The following is a 24,802-nucleotide window of genomic DNA, read 5'->3' as shown; positions in this document are numbered from 1 at the left end:
TTGACCAGCTACAATCTCAGAGTGCCACTTATATGTTAAAACATCAGTGAAGATCATATCTCCAATAAGGACTCTTACTTGTAATGGAGTATTTTCATAGCTACTTTTACTCACTGATGGAAAGAAACTAAGTAGACATAACTTTACTTAAGTACTTTAGTAAAGTGCATTAACTGTATTAAATAAGTTGCTAGTTTGCATGTACAGATTAATTATACCAAATATGATCAACAAGTAAATTATCATTTGATATTATAGATGAAAATAAAACTTTAAATTGTAGCAGATAAAGTAGCTTTAAAATGATCCCCACCATAAAATTAAAATGATGTACACATTAATGAGTAAAACATTTAATCAAATTATATACATAATACACACAGGAACCCCAAAAGTGGGAACAAACTTATTCTGCATATATAAATGAAAGATTTTGCTATTGGCTAAATTTGAACTCAGTGTCACATCTCTCATGCTCAAAACCTACACTGACATCCTTTCAGTCAATTGCAATATTATACTGACTTACTTTTACTTAAGCACCCTAAATTATGTACTTATAATACGGATTTCAAGTATGTATGGAAGTAGCTGAATACTTCCATCACTGCTGGTGATTTATTCTCACTTCCCTTGCTGCAAGGGTAGACTGCACGGTACCATAATTCAAACGCAACTTGCGTAACGACGCAGCGTAATTTAACGTCTGTCTGTGGCCTGTTGCTGTAACGTCATTGCCCATCCGCTCAGGTAGCGCTTCAGGAAACGCTGGTATCAAAACTGCGTCCTTATTTATAGTATTTTATAAACAAGTTAGCCACAACAGCCACACTTTATCACTCCAGGACGTCTTTGTTTATTAATGATGCTTTTTCTCGCTGTTGGTGCCTCATTCTTGGCCAACTTTTGAACATTTTAAGGCCCACGTGGAGTTTCCAGACCTGTCATGGACAACTTGAGATACCTGCCAAAGAGCCAACTCTACCAGTGACTTCGCAAAGATAAGTGCTTGCTGCTTTTACTAACATGTGAGATGCTGTCTTGGCTCAGCTGTTGTTTGTGTGTGTTTGTTGGGCTGTTTTAGTGCTTCTGGCTGATGTTTCTCTGTCAGATCTGCTTGTTGCGTCTGCTGGTTGATGACTCTGCAAGTACTGCTGTCATGTAGCTCCGACATGTGCGATTGTAATAATTGATTCATTTCTTGGAGCTGCTGTGCTCATGTTTGTTATGGTTGTTGTTTGGCATGTGAAGGATTATTAATATTTATGTTTGAGTTTCATTATTGTTTGAGTGATGCTGAGTTAAATGTGCTGAATTGGATTCATGGCAACCTTGGCATTTGAATTGAAGGATCTAGTACACATCCATGATGGGAAACTGAACACATAGGCCAAAATGGTAATTTTGCTCTTTTTGAAATGCTATTCAGTTGAGCATTTGAGAAATATTTCATTAAAAATGTTTTTTATTGTCAGCATGCCTAACTGCTCTTCATACCATAATATCCAAAAAGCTGATCTCTTGTTTTGTTGTTTTTCTGCTGCTACATTGAGCTGCACTCAATGCCGACCTTAAGCTTACAATGCACTGATACTCACCTGCTGCTTATCACACTACCTAGCATTTAATTTCAGACTGTCTGCTGGAAGCTGTGTTTTTTGTGTGATTTTAATCTATGTTTAATAATCTGTTGCTAAACTGATGTGTTTTAGCCTGCTACTAAAATTCAGGCAGATTGCTGTTAAGATTTGCGCATCTATTGTATAGTATAACCCTTGCATTGTGTTTGAACATTCTTCTTTTTTAAAATAAAATAACTTTATTTAATTCATATTTTTGCTTATGCAAGCACACATACAAATGGAGAGATGGTTGTAATATACAGATATTATACAAAAAACAAACAGGCCTACAGTATACCCTCTCCTTGTCCCTCCTGACCTCCCTTTACAGCAGGCATGTCAAACCGGTCCACAGGGGGGCCGGTGTGGCTGCAGGTTTTGTTTCCAACCAAGTAGCAGCACACCAGACTTGACTCATTTAATCAACTGATCTCCGTCTTCAGACAGTTGATTGGTCAAACTGTGTGCTCTTGGTTGGTTGGCACAAAAACCTGCAGCCACACCGGCCCCCCTGTGGACCAGTTTGACATGCCTGCTTTACAGCAAGAGCACATAAAAAAGAAAGAAAAGAGGGGGGTCTAATACATACATATTAATTACAGTGGCTCCATTTAAAGTACGTGTTATACATGCTTTGTTGTTGAATGGCCACATAGCGACTCCGATACGAGTCTCTTCTATGCTGAGCTTGATGTGTGCTTGTGACAAGGTCAGAGCCGAGATACAAACTACACGCTGTATTTTGTGAACACTCAGCTATGAAATTTGCCATTTTTTCCTCTTTCTACTTGTCAGTAGTCTCCCTGCAGGAGTCCTGATTGCCCCAAGTGATGTAACATTTTTAGTAGATCGTCTGCTTTTTGGAGAGGATGAGAAATAATGAAGTGCTGGTTATGTCCCCTTTGAATGATAATAGCACTTTATTAAAGACAAATTTTATGCAGTTTCAGATGGCTTTTTTTAATAATAATTTTTGTCTGCATGACTTTGATTCAGAGATGTAAAATGAAGACTTAACTTTTCATTTTTTTAAAAAAAAAATGTGTTTTGGGCCGTAACTTATCATTTTGAAGTAAATGTTGATTGCACAATGTAATGGCTATAAAATAATGATGCCATTAGTGTTTAGATTGGTTCCACATAAGCCTCGCTTTTGTGACAAGTGAAAGAATAATACTCATAGCCTGTTCATAAGGAGCTGCCTGGGGAGTTCATGATTTGTGATCTTGAGGTCTGTACTAAAGTTAAAAACATACGTGAGTAACGGTTCATAAGACTGACTTAAAACATAAAACTGGCTAAAAAGATAAATATGTCATATGGTTAAAATGGTTAAAATAATTAGAATTGGTTTGGTTCAGGGGATATCCTACAATGTGTATATTTCTTTCCTCTCTTCTCCCCTTATTTACTTTCCTCTCTTTTCCCCTTCTCTCTCCTATTTTTTAAAAGTCATTTTTAGTATCCATTAGTTCAATATATAAGCTACTGTTTGAAAACACACAGAAACCCAAAAAGTGGGAGCAATCTTAGTTACTTGGCATCTGTGAATGAAAGATTTTGCCATACATGTTAATTGGCTAAATAAATAATAAAATGGGCTTTAAAATAATGGCACCATTAGTGTTTAGATTGTTTCCATATAAGCCTCGCTTTTGTGACAAGTGAAAGAATAATACTGATAGCCTGTTCATAAAGAGGCCTGAAGAGTTCATGATTTGTAAGGAACTCCCCTTGGTAGATATGTCACATGGTTAAAATACTAAAAATAGTTATATTAGCACAGTAGTATTAGTATTAGTATTTTATTCTACATTGCTTCATTTAAGATGTATGATCTGTATGTAAGTGTTAATTGTTGGTGATCTAAGATCCTGAGAACAGTTGCTTGGTCTCCACTCACATACCAGGGGAAGTTGTGATATTTCATTAATAAGTAGAGGTCAACAGATTATTGGCTTGTCTGATTATCGGGGCCGATATTTGGCATTTTGTCAATTACCTGTATCTGCATTTTGTTTTGGTGATTGCTGATAGCTGTTCATTTCCCTCTGGTCTTAAACAGTTGTTAAGGCATTTAAACAAAGTTTTCTGTTGGAGATTATTATATTCCAAATTCTTTGTGCGGATACAAATACCTTTTGTTAAAAATTTAAAAACACACCTAATGCCAGATGACCCAGCACCATACTCATCAATATTAAACTAGGCATGGCCTCTTCATGCACTCTGCAGTTTTTAGCCTCAGGAGAAGCAATGCAGAGATGCTTTTTTGACCTTGAGGGACTCTGGAGAGCAGCTTAAGATAACAGCGTCTTTGAGTGCTCCTCCTACTGTGAGATGCTCGTTTCCCTAAGCTCTCTGGGTTTACACAAAGTTTTACTCTTGTCTCTTTACACACGTAGATACATTTTCACACAGCTTTTTTTCTTTGTCACGTTTTTGTCAGCCACATACAGGAGAGAGGTGGAAGGAGAGTTTGTAAAATTTGATGTTGGCTTAGGGAAATGTAGACTTAAAGCTTTTACAGTAGACAGTCTAACTGTGGACTGTGCTGAATGGATTGCAGTTGAATATTAAACTGTCTGTGATGTTTGCCAACTCTATTTTGCATATCAAACTCAATGTTAATTCTGATGTGCGCGGAGAAAAGAAAAAGAGATGGAGGTGGAAAGCCTTGCGCACAAGGCAGAGTGCGTGAAAGGCAAATGTATGGAGATTAGGGATCGAGGCGACCCTGGGACAGGGAGATAAGGTACATAAAAACTTCTCTCTGTGTATCAGGACTGCCATATCTGCAGCTTTTGCATACTAAGTTGCACGTACAACAAGATAATTAAAAATACATGTTGTCTTTCTGTCTCCCTGTGGTTCCAATTCATCTCTAAATATATCTGTATGTTAAACCACCTCTTTAATACATGATAGATCTTCTGTCCTCTAGCCTCTTCTGTCCACTGTCCTTTATTCTGAAAGCCATGTTTTAGAGTCTAGGCTACTTTCCAAGCTTTTCACTGGACCTGTGCATTGACCCCTTATTCAAGATGAATTCTTAACACACAGTCAGATTTTCTTGTATAGCCCTGCTGTGGCATCTGTTGGAAAGTTGACATGTAATATACTGTATTCATGCCATATTAAACTGGAGCAGAGCAGTCGGAGCACAGTCATCAAAAAGGTCCCTAAAACTTGAAATGGGGGTTGCAGTGCAGAATAATGGAGACATGCCTGTATGTGGGCAGTTATTGGCTTTATCAGGTTGTTACAGTCAAAATGACTTGAATGAACTGTGATGTTTGAAACAGACAGGGGTCAGAACCTTGAACAGTCATGCAAAAAGAGTAGTAATGAAAGTTGAGTTTCATCTGTGTGCTTTTGGGTAACTAAGGAAGAGAAAGTCATTGAAATGAGCTAAACTATTTTTTTTTTATTATTCCTAGCAAACTACAGTATCTCTGCACTGTAAAATGTGATGAGGTGTTTTTACTTAAAAAAAATCTTGGAAACCGAAAAGTCTTGAAAAGTTAAAAATAACTATTGAGCTCAATTCATGTTTACTTTATATCTACTGGTTAAATTTACTTAAAATTTAGTTGTATTTTATAAATTTAGTGGAGTGAATTGAAGTTGTTGTCATGTAAAAATGACATGTTTAATTAAATTAATCTTTCTAAGTTCAAGCAACTTCACTAAACAAAGTTTACTGTGCTATATCTCTGTATTGTGCCAGTTGCTTGCTAGCCAGTCATATTTGTGTCTTCTTAAACTTGTTAAGAAAAATTTGTCTCCTAAATTCATCATTGGCAAAATCCTTTTTGTCATAATCAAGTTAAATCCAACTAACTTGGTGTCCTGAAGTTGGCATCCCTTTACAAAGTTAATACAGCCAAATTCAAGTTAACTTAAACTTAAATATAGAGTAAACATAAATGTATTTTATTTTATAATTATATTTACTTCATTTCCTTTTACAATGCAATCGGTTTCAAAGATTATTTAAGAAAGATCAACTTGTCAGATTTTACAGTGTGTCTCCATGTCTTAAAGCTTAAAGGGATAGTTTGGATAAGTCTGATTACACTTTTTATCTAAACAGAGGCCTTGCTCTTTTTTGTTTTCTTTTCTCAGTGTGTGAAATGAAATTAAAAGGCAAATAACACAACACAGATTGAGAGACAAATAGACACATTTGCATCTTTAATTAGATATCCGGTGAAATGATCTTTTTTTTTTTTTTTTTTTTGCTGAAGAAGAAAACAAGAAAGCTCTGTCAAACTCCTGAGTCAGAGTGCTCTTTACATCACGGTCAGTTCAGCCCAATAAATCCAAACAGAGGATAATTTTCAATTTAATTATCAACTAAAATGACAGTTTTTTATCTTCTATGGCACAAGAAAAACATTTACTGAATCGACTGAATCCAACACATTGCTGCTTTGCTTTTAAATACCCCGTTACAGAACTGAATGTTATACCAGGATGAAAGTTCAAAAAGAATATATTACATTTAACCCAGCAGCTGTTGAGGTCAACGTTTTTGAGAATTCGGCAGGTTAATGCTTCTGCTGGAATTAAACTGGCTCAATGATACGACAGGTTGTCTAAGTGTTGAATTTTAAATCTGGAGTGAGAACATGTACTGCGTGAGTCAGGCTGAGAGAGCACTTGTCTGTGCCAGACAAACTGTAGGCCGGCACTGCAATGTCAGAGAGAGGGCGAAAGCAAACAAAAACCAGAGTTCTGCTAGTAGAGAGATAGAGAGCACTCCAGTGAGACTGGTTGACTGTAACAAGGAAAAAAGCCTGCACATAATGCTCCAAATATTAACACATCCACACAAGTAATGACAAATGGAAAAGTATTTACCATACACAGATGCAGAGCATCTTTACATGTGTATGTTTGTGTGTGTTTGTATGTGTGTGTGTGTTTGTATGTGTGTGTGTGTGTGTGTGTGCGTGTGTTGTGGAGGGCTGGGGCCTCTGAAATCTATTAATCTTTTCCCTTATGCACTCTGTGAACTCCCTGCACGCCACCCACTTATGCAAGCACTCAATGACTAGTATAAAGTCAAAGTGTTGCTAAGTGTTGCTCTTCATGTTTCGCTGACATTCAGGGGATGTCGTCATTGTGGGACTCTGCTGTGATTGGCTGAGCAGTAAGCTGTGGAGTGACTTAGCAATATCTCCTTGGACCGCGGCCACATTTGTAAAATTATAGCTGAAATGTGGGAGCATTACTGACGCGTAAAAACTGGGGATGAAGCACTTTAGAAGCATAAAAGCTCAATACTGTGGCCATTTCTTAAGGTGACGCATTCAAGCAAATCTGTCTTCATCAGAGCCTTATGTGTATTACATGGTCTATGTTGTCAGGTTAATGTCTCCAAGTTACATATAAAATTTCCATCTAACTGAGTCAAGTCATTCGAACATTAAAGTACTCTTTCTGTAATTAAGTCAGATAAAATATTAATCGATTCTGATCATTTATGTAACTATAGCTCATATAATTTACTTAAAGTTTATGTCATTAATTAAGTTTATACCTATAATAATATACCTAATATATATACCTAATATAATATGTATTTAAATATGTGGATGAAATACACAGAATTTTTTAACAGTAATTACAAAAACTTCATTAAATTGAAATGGTAAAGTCTATGAGCCTGGTTATGTAAACTCTCCTAATTTATTCATCAGAATTTTATTAGATTTTTTTTACACAAATGACACTTTTCTGGCATATGTTAACATTACTTGACTGAGTTTAATGGTAATTTTAATATGAAATTCATAAACCTGACAACATAGACTAAATCATTTCTCTAAGTGAATGTCAAATTGAAAGATCAATGGTAAACTAAAGTACCTAGTATGAGGCTAAAGTATTGATATTTTTGTGCTTTTGGAGTGTTTCTGTCCCAGTTTAGATGTTGTAACATTAAACAAGTTTAGTAACTGTTGTTGTTGAATAATGTTTTTAAATTTTGTTGTAGTCACTAGTATAAGTTGAGCCCCCCAAACCTCAAGTCATACACTTGCCATAACACACCTTGATAGTCTGTAAGGTAAATCAGAAGATGAGATAACCCCCGTGACATCACGAAGGTAGGAAGGAAGCAGCTCCGTCACCAGAGAAAAAATGTTGGCATTGTATATTTCTGCAACACCTTAAGCAAAAACATTGCATTTGCATGTTTCATTTGTAACATATAAATGCTAAAGTGACGTTTATCAGCTAACTTCATAATTGAGACGTAAAGGAGATAGTAGATGGCTTGACACCTAGGTGAGATGCCTGCCAAGTTGCAGACAACTGCAGACAACTATAGGAAACAAACAGACAACATAAGTGTTTTTTTTTTGTCGCTTCTCTCAGAATAGTGGCCTGAAAAGCATTTTTTTTAATGAGACTTTGCTGCTTTTCCTGCTGGAATTGTGCCCCCCAAACAGGGCTTTTTAAGCCAAAACATGGACTTTAGTCATAACCAATTGGTTTTTGTGCCTAAATGTAACCACATGTTAATTACAGCGTTTTTGTAATCCAAGTTCAACTTATCAGTGACATAATAATGTAACATATCTGTGGTTTGCAGAAATTTTCAGTGCCAACTTTTTTTCTGGTGATTGGGTTGACATCATACAAATTGTTTCACAGAGTGAGTATTCTTCATGATGGATACATTTATTTGTAAAATCTGTGGAGTGTCCCTTGACTTTTGTCCCCATTTAGTTATTTTTAAATAAATAAATGGGTCCCAGCCCCAGTCGCTGTTTGTTTGTCAATGTGTGTGTGAGCACTTGCGCATTGTTTCAGATTGCTGTCCAGCAGTTGGCTCAGCTGCTGCTCTCCACATTTGACCATCTTTAATCTACCAGAGTCAGCTCAGGTCACTCAGGTGGTGCAACAGTCTCAGACACAGACGCACTGTCAGTGCATATTTCTGGCCTTTCAACTGGCTGACACCTGGCAGGGGCCGCAGATGGCTGTTAACATGTTAAACCTCTGGCAGATCTGTTTAATTCAGAGAAGTTGAGATCGCCAGACTGGATCACAGCCCAGCGAAGTGAGAGGTGGCGGAAGCTCGTTTGGCCGCCATTAGGAGAAGCCAAGGGTGTTTGGCAGACAGTGAGAGCAGCTGGCGCCGTTGACAGGGGCCGACTAAGTGGCCTGAACCTTCTGCAGAAGAGCAGGAAGGATCAATAGGGCAACTCCTACACTACAGTGGCAGGAGCACTTGGATGGCTGTTACATCCCTCTTGACATCATAAATCATGCTAGACTGTCTTATTGTATGTGTGTATAGGACAGAAAGCGAGCAAATGAGGGGTGAAGGTGATGAACAATTATTTTTGCTTTAACAGAAAAGCAGAAAGAGAAAATACACAAAACACATCTGCATGTTTTCTTTTTCTTTTTCGGACATGGAAAACGCGCGCACACTCGCACACAAAATCAGCACTTTTTTTTTCTTTTTACCAAAACATGAAGCTCAAGTCCTCAAACTGAAGATACATTTCTAGATATTACATTCATTCCAAGCGATGGTGATGAGGATTACAATATCTTGATAGAATAGACAAACAGATTAATTACTTCATGGCTAAAACCTGAGTTATTCCAAAGTATTTCCATATGAAACTGCACAACAATGCACATCAAAAATAAATGATGCATCATTATTTTCATATAGAGTATTATTTGCATGACTAAAGCTATGCTAGTATATTAATATGATACATACACACATCGACATAATGGATTATTTATGTATATGTATGTCTGAGATCGACTGAGAAGTCCGGTCAAAACATACAACCACATTTTTGTAGAATGAGCAATTATTCTGAAGCAAATCAGCCTCAAGAAATGCGTCCTTGCAACAGAGATGTGACTAAAATGATATTTCTTTTTTACACATTTGAATTTTTGATTTTCCTTTCAAACTCAAGAGGCAAAGGGAGTTGATGACTGAGACGTGAACAGTCCAGATGTCACTGCTTTTTGCTAATTTTTTCTTTTATGTGTTTTTCGGCCCTTTTTGTTAGTCTCTGATCCTTTCTCTGAAAACGAGGAGGAGCTGAGGCACAGCGTACTTTAGTTTGTCCTCAGCTCCCTTGTCCTGCCTGTCATCTCTCCTCTTCTCTCAGCCCCCTCCAGGATGAAAGCAGGTGTGACTGTTTATATTGAGCTGACGGGTCGAGCACTAGAGTTGAGCAATGTTCAGTCATTGGATCAGTTGTTAACAGGTTCCTCGTGGCACTGGGGGGGAAGGGGCTCCGCTGCGCCCATCATCCGAGTTTCTTCGTCACAAAAATTCCTCATAGTCTAAGAGTTTGGAGTGCTGGCGTGTCTTCCAGAGTCGGTAGAGGCGGAAGTCGAAGTACATCTCAATCATCTCTTTGCCTTGATTTGGTAAATGAGACAGGAAAAGTTTGAATATTGCATTGAGGAGGCAAAATATACCATACTATAAACAAAAGACTCCAATCTTTCCTAAACCTTAACTAAGTGCTATTAGTATCTTAACATAACCAAAAAAACTTCGATCACGTTTTAGATGCTATGGGCAGGTATTGTACCGCAGGGGCTGAATGCATTACTTGAAAATGCATTGAATGTCAACTTTTTGTAACTTTCTAGGTTTGTTTAAGAGCATCTCCTGGTTATGTTGATTATATTGTAGAAATTAAGATTTCTATTTAATTTTTTTTAAAGGCAGATATATTTGCCATATATATACTGTGAAAGTATCAAACCCCTCTATCTACAGAAAAATGCAGCAGTGCTGTATTCAGTGTGCTTTTAAACAAGCTGTCAGGAAATCTGTGAAGTTGTAATGTCACAGCTACTCTATGTAAAGGTAGAAACTGCCGTTACAGCACCATTTCAGTCATTCCGGCTGCAAAAAGGAACTGATTATTTAAATGTGATTGCGGTTATTGCCTATTTATCTTATGTGTAAAATGGAAATCATCAGGAGTGCAGAGATTAGAGTAAGATGTGTACTTATTGGTGCACCAATTGAGGGGGAGTCTCTGCGAAAACTTTTAGTAAAAGTAAAGTGCTAAAGAAGAGGAAGTCTGGATTTGGGTGTAACAGAAAACAGTTTCCATTTCTTCTTGGCAGGCTTTTGTTGAGAGTATTGTAAGTCCCTACTCCCACCTGCAGCTAGGGAGAACAAGAGTGCAAAATAACATACTGTCTCTTGTGTAGTGGGTGTAAAGTCTATATGACTTAGATCAGTTGCATTAAAAAAAAAAAATAGGGAGGATAAAAAAGGAGAGAGAGTGAGAGTGCAGCGCGGGAACAGGATCAGAAGGAAACAGCAAGTGACACACTGTTAGAATAAATCATATTTTTAAATAAGGGAACAGTTATTCGAGTAAATTCCTCCTTCAGATGTTAATTCTGGACACATGGGTTTTCTGTGTCATTCCATTTAAATACTGCATGAATGTATATCCATGTGTGAATCCCTCTGCACGTGTGTGTGCGTGTGATCTGCATGTTTGGGTGTGTTTATGCTTGCTCAGACCCACCCTGTGCAGACAGCTCCAGCGGCGACTCAAACTCGACAGAATAAGGCCTCATCAGATTCTTCAGTTTCTGGAACAGCTGTTGGGCCGAGATAAGAAAGCAAACCCCAATTAATCCTACTGCATACACTCGCAGCAGGGGAGCCTGCATCTTCAGACACCACAACACACAAACATAGACACAAACACACAAGAACGGCAATGAATCCAACTCATTAGTGCCAAAGAGACATAGGCACATCCTTCCTGAGCAGGTAACAAGCAGGACAGGAAATGAGGGGAGAGTACAAATTGCAAAGGTGTTAATTTTTCCTGCTTGTCTTCATATAACCTCTTTGCCCTTTCATGATCAACAGAGCTTATAAAAGGTTTAGATAAGTTTTCCCCGTGAAGAGTCTCATGTTCAGGAAATTAACAGAAAGATTAAAATCAGTGCATTTATCTGAAAGTTGAGATGGAAGCTGATAGCTTGTATATTTCATCCTGCAGGTGTTTTTTTTTTCTTTTTTTACCACATCTGAAATTTTGCACTGAACGATTAGTCCTCTGGAAAATTGTTGTCCTTTTCTTGTGACCATCTCCACCTGCGTAATACTGATGCTGTTTAATCTACATCTTTACAGGCTACACCTGTCAGGTGGATGGATTATCTTGGAAAGGAGACAGATTTTAACACATTTGTGAACAAAATGCTAGAGGAATGTATCTGCTGAGTGCATAAAATGTCTTAGATCTTTAACTTAAATCTGTGAAAATTGGGAGAAAAAATAAAAGTGTTGTTTAAATTTTTGTTCAGTATATTAATGTAGATTGAATTCTTTGGGGTTTTGGACGAAAAGACACTTTGAAGACATCACTTCTGTCTCTGTGAAAATGTGATGGTCATTTTTAGACTAAACCATAATTCAATCAATCGAAAGTCGAAATTTTCAAGTTTAATAGTGAAAATAATCATTAATTGCAGCCCTAATTACATAATGGCCATTTAATTGGAGCAGTACAGTGATTTCTTTTTTCACATCATCTCTCCCACAGTGTTTTGTGTCACTGACGCAGCGCCGTGCACATTAAAAATTGAAGCCCCCTAATTTCTCGCTCCAATTTAATCATGAGGGATCTCCATACCCCTCCATCAGAGAAATCAAAGGCCAAATGCGCCTTTGTTTTTCACTTTATGATGTGAAAATGGAGGTGGTGAAGAAAAAGCAGCTGTCATTCCTTGTGTTTGCAGTCCTTTTGTAAAAGATAAAAGAAGATGGCTTCATGCCAGATGTGGAGTAGAGGGAGAGGATGGTTGGGGAGACGCAGGCAGCGTGGCTTGTCTGTGGTGCAGAGAGAGCTGGAGAGAAATAACAAATCTCAAATAATGTGTCGCAAGTTTGGTAGTTTTCTTTCTGTCTGTCCTGTGTGGCCTCCTACAAACTCTCAGTGGCCGTTGCTGCCAAGACTGACTCAGATTTTGTGCTGACAAAACTGAAACGTGCTTGAAAATCTCTGGGTGGAAACTGGGTCAGGCTGTCTGTCTGACCTCCTCACCCGCTGTTCTCCATCCTCAGCCTTTGTTTTTATTCCTGGATCCTCCAAACTGTGTTTCGAAACCACTGTTACATCTCTTAAGTGCTGTGGTCTTTGTTATGAAAGTGCAGCCTGCTCCACATTTCACATGGCAGCCAGTTATAGCCTTTTTTTTTTCCAGTAGTCACTTTCTACTACATCCAATTAATTTGTCATCTATCTTTTCCATCACATTCACTCCTCGAGCTCCTCGAAAAAGTCAGAGGAATGCAACAAATTTTTAGTTCTTATATGATCTGACATTCATATCTATAAAATAACCCCAGAACAAGAAAACATAGAGCGAGAATTATCATTACAAAGTCAGCTTCTGTTGTGCTTAACAAGCCAGACCCCTTTGATAATGGCTGAGTGATTTTATTACTCATGAATTAACCATTATGATTTTACTTTCAAACAGAGAGGGGGTGGTTTAATTTACCTCTCTGGTGAAGTCACTCTGTCTCGTCTGCAGGCTGCATGTCAATATTTATAAGCCTAAATATGAGATATATGAGATTGAAGCTCCCCGAAGCACAATGGCACGTATTCATATACAGTGTGTGAACATGCGTCAGTGAGTGAGTGTGCGTGAGAAGTTGCCATACATGTAAAGTGAGTCACTTAACATGTATGGCGTGCTTTCAAATCTGCAGTCAGTAAGCTTTAGCTCAGTGTTTAGTTGGTATTCAGAAATAACCTCCAGGCTGTTATTAATTTAAGTGCTGTCTGTTACTGATGTGTCTTTGCAAGTTTTTGTTTTATGCTGTCTGAGGAGGAGTGCAGCATTTGGCAACATTTAAACTTACTGTTTAAAAATTGATTGATCGGGGACCCAAGCTGACTCCATTTAAACTTTGGCAAACAGAGGCAGGCTGGGAGTGATGTGCTCTGTTTATGATGTAATGTCTCTGGATGGAGGTTATGGTTTTATTAAGAAAGTAAACAAAAAAAGGCACCAGTGGGTACCATGAATCAGGATCCACAGAGTCCACTTTGAGTAGCAGATCCATTAGTATGTAGTAGGGCTGGGCAATGTATCTATATTATATCCATATTGGGGTTTGAGACTAGATATTGTCTTAGATTTTGTAATATTATAGAATGTGTCTTTCCCTGTTTTTAAAGGCTGAATTATAAAGGAGTGATGTAATTGTATAAACTTATGAGACTGTTTTATCAGTTGTACTATTTATCTGTACCAACTTAGTCATTATATCCACATAACTGATGATTATTTACAGAAAATGTCATTGTATATATATTTGTGAAAGTACAAATAGTCAACCCTACAATATCATGGCAATAAAGATTATGAGGTATCCGGTCAAAAATATTGGGATATTTGCCCAGTTATAGATTGAGGGCTTATTGGATGCCACACGACTGGACAGCAATATATACCAGAATTTGACAACTCTGGAGAGTTATCACACCGGCAATCATGTTTTGTTGTTGCAACAATAGAAGGTAAAAAAATCTGCTGTTCAAGTCACAAAAGTATCAGCGAAGAATGTGCACTTGCACATGTATAATGCCGCGACTTGCTGAATAATGTTGCTCAATAATGTCACATTGACTCAAAAGTTGAGCAAGATTCAACAGTTTTAATCTAAATGATTAAATATATATAGTGTTATAGTGATTATATATAATCTATAGTGAACACACTGTTGCCCTCATAGTAGTACTAAGATTAATTAAGTAATGCAATTAAACTCAACATTTTAAATAATATTTACTTCTTAAAATACTTGCAACTTTAGGGCTATCAGTTTAGTATAATTGAGCAGCCCTTGCGGGATGTTACAGTCTCGCAATGACCTTGCTATGTTGTCCACTCACACCAACTTTGCCACAAATTTGACTATTTAAAGCAACTCAAAACTCGTGTCATTGTAGAGCTGCGTGCAGTGTGTTGATTCGCTCAGCCTCTTCTTGTCCCGCTCTTCCTCTCTCTGTGTTCATCATGAGGCTACTGCTGTGGGATTGTGAGCTTTGTGCCCGGGATAGACACATGCACACACGTAGTGACAGGGCTACCCGTCAGCATGCGACGGCTTACATCACTCAACAGTTATTAAAAGGTTGAGCTGTTTCAGTGTTGGTGTAAGATTAATGGTTCAAGGTTGGATGTTAACAGCTGCTGCTGCTGGGCCTCTGCCAAGTGGCAAAATATGATGAGTAGGTATGACATCACCTTTTGTGGTGTTCGTGCTAACCGGTCAGAGATCAGCGGGAGAGCAACTCAACAGGACGGTACCCCAGCACTGCAGCATTTGCCATGAAAACAGAAATTTTAGGCAGTAACAATCCCAGAATCAGCTCAGGAAAGGGACTGCTTACAAAATCCAGGAGGGATTGATTAAGTAAAATTATATAGCTACAGCATACATTGACATTTTAGGCAATAGTGAGGCATTTGGTGAAGGCCTTTTCACTGTATCAACAGGACAGTGTCCTCTGTGCACAAAGTGAACTCCATTAAGACATTGTTTTCTCAGTTTGCTGTGGATGACCTTACTGGCCTGCAGAGAGCCCTGACCTCTATCAAACCTCTTTGGGATGAACTGTAATGCTGTAATGACTGCGAGGCAGGCTTTATTCTCTAACATCAGTGGTCGACCTCACTAATGCTCCTGTGGCTGACTATCAGCAAACCCCGCAGCCAGGTTCCTAAATCTCATGAAAAGACTTTGGTGGGGGCTGTTTTGGCAGCATATGTGTGTTTGTTAAAATGTCCCCTCACTTTTGGCAATGTAGTATAGTTGCCAATGAAAAATAGATGCGATGAAAAGCACTCATAAAAAGGTCACAAGTGGTAGAATGTCTGCATCCTAAATGTATGTGTGTACACAAGCAACATCTAATTTACTGTACTTTTCTAACTCAAATTGAGATGACAGAAGATGATCCACCAGTGTGAAAATATCACTTTGGGATCTTGGTACTGAGCCTTGCAAAAAGAGAAACACACCAATTTTGTTGTTTTGGATGGAAGTTTTGTTGGAACAACTGTGTCTGTGTTTGTCTGTAGGGGTGGAGATATCACTGATGTGCAGTCTGTTCTGCAGACTGCCAGACTGTCCATCAACCCTGGAGAGATCCACTTTATATAACAAAGCATTTTGGCAGACATGACTGGAACAGACAGTTAGGTCAGACAAACACCGCTGGCTATGTTGTGCATCTGTGTGTGTGTGTGCGCCCAAGTGTGTCTACTAGCTTGTTTGTGTGAGTGTGCTTTGATTTTTTTTTTGTATGTGGTTATGTGTCTTATTATTTGTTTCATGTCAGGTAGAGAGAGGTGCAGCAACACTCAGCGTGTGTGCTCCTCAGCTGTATCCAGTAACATCACACAGGAGTGAGATGAGAGAGTGAGAGAGATCGAGAGAGAGACACTGAGACAGCCAGGAGGATAATATGGTGATTATCAGACTAACAGACACACTGAGCATAAATACGAAAGCAGAGGGCAGCAAACAGAGAAATGAGCAGGGACGACAAGGAGAAAAATTGAGCAGGAGGGAAAAAGAGGAAGCTTTCACTTTAATAGTAAGGGACGGGGAACAAAACATCTATTTATCTTAGGCGTCCTAAGTTATTGACTCAGCTTGTGTGGCACATAAATCTTTGGTTTGAAAGTGTAAATTAGCAGAGGCTTTGTTATGAATGAATTGTGTGCACATGAATCAAAGCATGCGATGGTCCCATCAGCACATGAATTGATTCATAGTTCTGCATCACATTTCTCCACTCATTGTACATTATCTGCCTGTATACTGCAAACTCATTCAGTCTGGGATACAGAGCAACCAGAGGAAGGTTCGCTTCATCCCACTATTAAATATGTCATTACTGTCGTACAGTCCTTGATAGCCGAAGTAATCAAGTTTAGGGTGCGCTGTATCAGGCACTGTGATAAAAGTGAAGACAGTTTGCAGTAGAACTTGTGCGTTACTGAAAAGGAGAAGGCTAACGGGCCTGTCTACAACTTTCTTTGAAAAAAACACAATCAGCCCAAGGTGACCAATTAGGTGGACTAAAGATGCACCGTTCAGACTTTTTCAGTCCCAACACTGCAGCCCAGACACCAGAGGAAAATGTTGTCATAATATGTCTCTGCAAACCATGAGTACATTGCATTTGCCCGTTACATACATATCATGCCAACATTTCTAAAGTGACATTACATATGAGCTGACTTTGTCACCTGGATGTGGAGCTTGTGATGGATGGCATGATATTTAGGTGAGACAGCTACCATGCTGCAGACTCCTGTTCGAAACCAACAAACATCAACTGTGTTTTAGTGAGTCATTCCTGTTTCCAGCAACTTTTAGGCTTAATTTGTGGGTGTTTTATAGCAAACCATGAGTGCGCTTCCATCGGCTTTTAGTCTCCAATCATAGGTATTTTGTCATGACCTGTCTGCGTGTTTTCATTGGCATTTTAGGCTTCATTCATGGGTGTTTTGTAGCAATACGTCTGTGTGCGTCCATTGACTTTTTAGTCTCCAGTTATGGGTGTTTTATAGCAAACCATTGGTGTGTTTCCATTGGCTGTTTGGTCTCCAATCATGGGTGTTTTGTGGTGCCCTTTCTGTGTGTTTTCATTGGCTTTTTAGACTTCAAATTTGGGTGTTTGTTGCAAGCCATCAATGTGTTTCCACTGGCTTTCAGGCTCCAAACATGGGTGTTTTGTAGTGACCCTTTGGTGGGGTTAGTGTCATGAAAAGCAACTGTTTATTACCAAGACATTGCTGCTTTTTCTGCCAGGATTGTGCCCCCAGAACTGGGTATTTAAAGCCAAAGCCTGATCTTTTCCTAACCATAACCAAGTCTTTGTTTTTTTTCCCTAAACCTTACCACAACATGTTAACCACAAGGTTGTTGAAAGTTTAAACATATCTGCTACAGAATAACGTGCGTAACCTAGTCACTTAAACAAGAGCAGTCAGCAGCTGACACTTGTATGAATCCCTAAATAATCATATCTTCCATGAAATACTGCTTGAGTGACACCAAATTTTGGCATCTTCTCTGTGCTGCTTTAATATGCACATTTTTAATATGTACTCTGGCTTGAAATGGTAGTAGTGTTGAAGATGAGCTTTTATATTTTCTTTTTTTGTGTGAGTGTCTGATTGCATTGTACCTTCTCTCCATTAGGGTTGCCTAGGACGTAGCATCCCATTATGTGGATGAGGTTCGGCTCTGGGTTGATTTTACTCATGAAGCGACTGAGCCTCCTCCAAAATCTGAAACAAACAGCAACAGTTACATGGGCTGGATCCCTCCCCACCCCGAATGTAAAGTTCCAATAAAAATAAATCCACAAAATGTAACTTTAAAAAAGATGAGCCTGCGACAAATACTTGTAATGCTTTATCAGTTAACTGCTGCACTTTTGCACTGAAGTGACAATTGATAGCAGAGTATACTAATGGAGCAGGAGCCTTGTGTTTTTCTATCTCTGAAAAAAGGAAACATCTTTTCAAAGATGCCCCCTCCTGAGTAGTAGATTGTTATTCATAAATGACAAACAAATGTAGAGAGAGTGTTAAATTGTCTCAATGGAACATCTTGAATAATATTAAGTCTGACAGCACTCACAAAAATAGTATTTATATTCTGAAAATGAGGATTAATGTGACAAATTTATGTCAGAATCTTTGATCCTTTGAATTTCCAAAATGAAAGATTGAAATGAAGAATTTCTTTGGGAGCGAGTCAGTTTCTTTTGGTCATGATTTTAAAGAGAAATTATTTTTCTGATTTTTGTTGGAATAAAAGCCTCATTGAAAGCACAGGTGAGGAATCTTAAAGTCAAATGAAATGGAAAAAAGCCTTTTTAGATCATATCCTTGGACATTTTGTGCATCAGTTTAACAATATATGCCAAAAAAAATCAATTTTATTATTTTGTCATATCAAAATCCAGCCATAATTTCTTCCTGTAAAGCGAAATGTGATGTTATGTTAGCTATTACCAACATTCAATAATTTCATGACATCGATCCATTAGTCAGTTTGCAACTTTTAGCTGCACAGTGCGAAGTACACAGTATAGAAGCTAAAAATGCCATAACTAATGTTTCACTTGGATTTTAATGTTAAAGACTTCCCTAATATTTGTCTTTTCATGACTAACTAATGGCTGTCAGTCATGTTTTTCATGTCTCTTCAATGTCTTGTCAATTCTTGGCATGGGAAACATGAATTGTCATGATAAACTAATACAGACATGGACCCAGTATTGCAGTGGTAACTTACTGGCTCATGTCCTCCTCCTTTTCGACCTTTGCAAAAGTTGCCACTTTATTCTTCAGTAGATACAGATGACCTGGGCCTCCCTAAGAAACACACACAGGAATAAAACACATTACTACCATCACTCATGCTAATTTGCTTCTGCTTAATTAAGATCTCAAGAGATTAGATCCCAGAGGAAGGTGCTTAACACAGTCTGGCTGGTTACTCAGGGAATAACATGCACAGTGCATGAACACATAACCCCATACATCCTGAATAAAACCTACAGTTTTACAGGAAATACGGTTCACTTTTATCCTGTCCTTTTGTTCCTCACCTGACAAAAAATGAGCATCCTCCAGAACTTGCTTCCTCTCCTGTAAGCTGTTAGCTTCTTTTCTATTTCCTCTGTGAAAGAGATAGAAAGGGTTGGATTGATATGAATGGCAGAGAATGGAAAGAATTTGAAAAGCAACAAGTAACCATGTAGTGAAAAGAGGCAGATATGTGAACGGTGAACACAAAGAAATCTCCGGGGGGATGAGTTCAAGTACAGGTGTAATAATAGGCAGCAGAGACACTATTGGGAGATGTCATTTAAATTGAATTTGACAATGTAAGACAGCAGGAAATGTCACAGAAAAATAAAACAGTTCAATGAAAGACAGTAAAATGGACACCTGAAGTCTATACATGTGAAATATTCATGGATGTCCTCTCACTAACAGTGTGAGCTTTATTCACCGCAGAGTTCATTATTATCCTGGAAAGCTCAAGGGACCGTTTACTGCTAAGCACTGCTCTGATGAGCAAGAAATCATTTTCTGAATGCAGAAACCAATTTATAAATAAATAAGTATTTAAATAATTTTGCACGACTTAAACTGGATCTTAATGAATTGAGCTGCCATCTAAGCTATTTTTTAAGAGATTTGACTACAGGTAAGATTTAGCCTACAGCTTTCTTTCTGACCTTTAACTCGCACAGTTTGAGCCAGAGTTCAGACTCCTGTCCTCAGGCAAACTACTGCATAGTCCGGGCTCAAGACTAAATGTGACTGATTTTCTAGACAGGATGTCAAAAAGATTTGTACACGTGTATGTCTTTCTACAGTATTTTGTTCACTATACTCATAGTATAGTTATTGGAATTAAAGTTTTATATATTTTTAATATATAATGACCCAGCTGGCAGGCGTCGATTCAATGCATGAAAGACGTTGGACTCTTACTTTGGAAAGAAGTTAAATTTTGGTTGGATATAAATCAGGTTGACAATGTTTTAAATATCAAAAATTGTTAGAGTTTCATGTTATGTGGATGTTAAATATATGAGATTTTTTGTAGACGTTGGATTTTGTTCTTTGTACAACTAAACATCAAGATGTTGGTGGAAGACATTTGGACGACACTTCCAAAAACATTCTGCATTGGCATTAGGCGTCCTTACATTAAATTTTGGTGACCTGACATCACAACCTTAATTTAAACCTAAAATATGTATAACAATGTTGGTAGCTAGCTGGGTATAAAAGGAGTGAAATAGGCAGAAAATAAACCGGAATAATTACTCACCCAAAATATCATCAAAAGTTGCATGTTCATGGTCCTAAAGAAAAAGATGTTCACATAGAAAATTATTATTTAAAATAGCAAAATGTTTAAATTTACATTGCAGTTTACCTGTATCAAAAAACAACTTTTAAAGAAACAACTCGTATGGTTGGTATGTCCATTTATTGTAACGCAAATGACAATGTCCGAGTGTGTTTAACTCACATAGAGGATGGGGATGATGGAAGGGTCATCCCTGCGGATTATAGTAGGAACGTACTCTGCCTTCGGGACCTTAGAGGAGATCAGCTGAAGGTGAAGGAGAGACAGAAGAAGGAGAAGGAAGATGGCGGGTGGAGAAAATGGAGCAAAGTGGGGAGAATGGGAAGAGAAGGGCAGAGGAAATGAGAGGAAAGGGGAAAAGAGCAAACTCTATTACGCTGTCATGCCTGCAGGGAACATACAGCTCTATATAATATTAAAAGCGAGATGGTGGAGAATACATTAGCTGCGTTTAAGATACTGCACCTGCATATAAATGTACCTGAAAATAAGATATTTTTTTCTAAATCTAGATCTGCCATCAGTGTGTAATCCTAAAGTAACCATTTTCTAAAACAATCATTTTTATTGAGCCTCATTTACTTGGGAACATTTTATTTTCAAAGACTTTAGAACCTATATTTTTAAAGGGAAACTCCTCCAATTTCACAAGATCAGTTCAGTCATTTTTCAGCCTATGAAAATGGTTTTATGATATCTGTGGTGCAGGAGGCTCCTTTCTAAAAAAACTGTATTTTCAAACCCAAGCAGGAGTTTTTTTAGACTGCGAGTTTTAGCTGAAAGCCTGGTTGTGGAGTCTGAGAGACCTTGGCTGCGTCCGAAATTCCATTCAAACCTGCTGTTTGTTACACTAAAAAAGCATGTCAGATACTTTAGAACAGGCATGTCAAACTGGTCCACAGGGGGGCCGGTGTGGCTGCAGGTTTTGTTTCCAACCAAGTAGCAGCACACCAGACTTGACTCATTTAATCAACTGATCTCCGTCTTCAGACAGTTGATTGGTCAAACTGTGTGCTCTTGGTTGGTTGGCACAAAAACCTGCAGCCACACCGGCCCCCCTGTGGACCAGTTTGACATGCCTGCTTTAGAATGTCCGAAACCTTCTTATAAAACCAATAGTACATGAATTCCATACTTCTTCCGGTGAAATACTACAGTATGATAACACTGGACACACTACACTGATATAGATGTCCCATAACACATTGCATGAAACAACAGCATTGGGGTTTTTGGACTGAACAATTCTGAGGACTCCTTGAGAGGAAGTGCAAGCTGGGGAGCTCTCCCAAAACCCTTTAGTGGTGTACTGTACGCTGCCTGAAAGCTGTTATTTCCGTCATCTCATATAAGCTCAGTGATGCCTGGACTTCACTGTCTGTCCATTTTTCTGTGTTTTATTCGGTTGTTGTTTTTCGTTCTGAGTTAAGGATCCAGTGAGACAATTTGTGGATGTTTATTTGCAGATGGCAACTATGAACTATTTCTTTAAGTGTAATACTAAACTGGTGTAGAATACTGATTGCATACCATGATTTTGGGAGGTATAAAGTCGTCTCCTTCACAGGCCAGCCTCTCCATCTCCCTCTCCTCCTCCCAGTCCATATTGTCATCAAGGCCTCCTTCATCTAAGGTACCACAGGAAGTCTGCAGGTCTCCACCTAGAAGAGAATATAACACAACGGTGAGTGAAAACACTCAAGATAATAGGGATGTAGGCAGAAGTGTTGGATGGGAGGCAGGAAAGGTGACACAGAAAGAGAAAATCTTGGAGTGAAGGGAGGATGTGTCCAGGAAGTGGATCGAGGTGAGCGTGTAGGAGAGGAAACAGGATGGAGTTGTTAATAATGGTGGTGACATGAGAAAATGACAGATGGAAAAGAAAAAAGAAGAGACAGCTGGCTGACGGAGAAAAAGAGTGACTGATAGTGAGTGTGGCAGCAGGATTTCTGGCATCAGCTAACAAGGAGAGCTGTGAAAACCAAACTGGGATCAGAGGGCGACTATTCTGAGAGGGGAAGGTGTTACATACCATCAAATCGTGCTTTTTTTTGACATGTAATCAAAATCTTAATAGCACACTATAAATATATTTCAACGTGTTAGAAAATGATCAACTGAATAGTACTTTGATGAGTTACAACATCATGCAAAATATTTAAAAATAATCACATTAGAGTTAAGAAACATCAACAAACTCTTTAGGAATTGCAGTGTAATGATCAATAATATTTCGAATCTGATTGTTTGAGAAGAATGGGTCAGTGCGCATTTTTCAGGTGAACTGCGCTATTTTGTTTTAAGGACCTTTACATGATCATAAAGCAGATGCACTCGTTAGCATATTAGCTTGTCATTCAATTAAACTCACACCTTGAGGGGGATTTATTAATGTAGCGTCAAACTCCTACATCCTACAAAACCAACATTGAGTCCATTACTTTGGCATATTAATAAGTAGAGAAGACATCGTGTTGACTGCACAGTTTTTGACTTCTCATTGCAGGAAAATGCAGGTGTTCAACATTTACAAAGCTCACTGACATCACTTTCAGTTAGCGATTGTTAGATTGTTAACATTATTAGTTACACATGTGCTTTTAAGCCATCAGAAGCAAGTCAAGAAAAAAAAATTCAGGTGCTTTATTTTCCAAAATTCCTTTAAATTGTTTTAGCTTCTGAACTTAGACATTGTTTGTAACACCTTAACTGCTGCAGAATGGCAGTGTGGACTTTACCTGAGGGACATGAAAAGTCATCTCCTCAAACTTGTTGTTTTTGTGGATGAAGTTTATACTTCAGAATTTTCTCATTGTTATATGGACATTTTCATGGCCTTGTTTGATGTTTTTGGTCTTACAATGTAATTGACAGACCTAATGAGAAGAGGGGTTTGTTTGCTTTGAGTTGTATTTCTTTGATCTATGGCCAGATGACGTGACAAAGTTTTTAACTTCTCACTTTATAATAATTACACATGTGCTTTATATTTTTGCCATTTCATAAAACAATTTTCAGAACATTATTAGCCCATTTTTAAAACTAGAATACTCTGAAATATCTAAAGGTATTGGCCTCAAAATCCAGTTTCACTCAATGTGTGGTTCAAAGGATTTGTCAATATCAGTAAACCATGTCATAAAGAAAATCTGCAGGTGCTCAGGGTGAAATAGCAGTTTGAAAAGAAAATAAAGAGAGAAATAGAAAGGGAGAAAATGACAAGCAAGATTGAAGATTAATGTCACTCCTCCAGAGAACAATACCTTCTCCTCAGGAGAGGGAAAGAATGAAGCATCAACCACACCATTAGACTGTCATCAACAGTTCATTTATCTTTCATCACACTCTGAAACACTGAAGATGGAGGTGGAGAAAAACACAAAATCACAGATACTCAGACAAAGACAAACAGCACATGCAGACAGTGTGTGTTGATACTCGTATTCAAAGCCTTTTCGAAAAACACTTGGACACACGTTTCGTTTGTACCAGCTGACACACTCGGACTGAGACGCATACTCCATTTTGGAAGACATACTCACAGAGAGAGAGAGCATCACAAAGTTGAAGAAAGACCCACGGTCATAGGGAGACAGATGGACAGGGTCAGAGTCAACAGCAGAGACAGTCAGTTTGTACGTGTTATGGTGTGTTTTACAGTATGTGCCAAGCGTCTTTGGATTTTTTTGTGTTTGTAGGTCTTCATCTGCCAGAACCAGGAACTGGCTGTAAAATCGTTATGACAAAATGTCACTTTACTTCAGCAGAGTGGTCAGTACATACTGTACTGCGTACTGTTACATCACGAGTCCTATGTGGCATGTGTCTGTTTGAAAAAGTGGCTTTAACTTTCAAGTAACTTAATTACCACACTGTTAAATCTGAGAAGTTTATCTTACTTAAAATAATCTTGGAAACTAATTGCCTTGAAAAAGGAAAACAAATAAAACTAATAATCTTAATTTATGTTAACTTTATATCCAATTGTTTTGCAAAGTCGTTGAAACTAAAAAAATGACAAGTAAAATTACCCTGTTCTTTCTAAGTGTTAGCAACTTCAGTAAACAGAGTCTGACTTAACTTGGTCATCACAAAGAAGATTTTTATTAATGATGACGTTAGAACTAGCTTGAAATAAATACATGAAGTACAAGTACCTCAAAATTTTACTTGAGTGTAAAAAGTACCTTGTGACTGTACATTAGAC

General features: G+C 38.1%; 1 protein-coding gene across 1 annotated transcript in view; it reads right to left on the bottom strand.

Moving 5' to 3' along the window:
• Positions 1-6,527: 6,527 nt before the first annotated feature.
• The window catches only part of nsmfa (NMDA receptor synaptonuclear signaling and neuronal migration factor a), a 55,664-nt gene continuing 37,389 nt past the window's right edge, over positions 6,528-24,802 (bottom strand). The window contains exons 7-14 of the mRNA XM_088071044.1: positions 22,126-22,256; positions 20,758-20,841; positions 20,554-20,587; positions 19,316-19,386; positions 19,000-19,079; positions 17,882-17,984; positions 11,174-11,249; positions 6,528-10,037 (exon numbers count right to left, since the gene is read on the bottom strand). Of these exons, the coding sequence (XP_087927170.1) occupies positions 9,940-10,037; positions 11,174-11,249; positions 17,882-17,984; positions 19,000-19,079; positions 19,316-19,386; positions 20,554-20,587; positions 20,758-20,841; positions 22,126-22,256 (677 nt within the window). The 3' untranslated portion in view covers positions 6,528-9,939. The remainder of the gene's footprint in view (positions 10,038-11,173; positions 11,250-17,881; positions 17,985-18,999; positions 19,080-19,315; positions 19,387-20,553; positions 20,588-20,757; positions 20,842-22,125; positions 22,257-24,802) is intronic.

Source organism: Plectropomus leopardus, chromosome 20 (assembly GCF_026936395.1).
Source record: "Plectropomus leopardus strain MGB_pleo_1.0 chromosome 20, ASM2693639v1, whole genome shotgun sequence".
NCBI classification, from domain to species: Eukaryota; Metazoa; Chordata; class Actinopteri; order Perciformes; family Serranidae; genus Plectropomus; species Plectropomus leopardus.
This window is presented reverse-complemented; position numbering and strand designations above follow the sequence as displayed.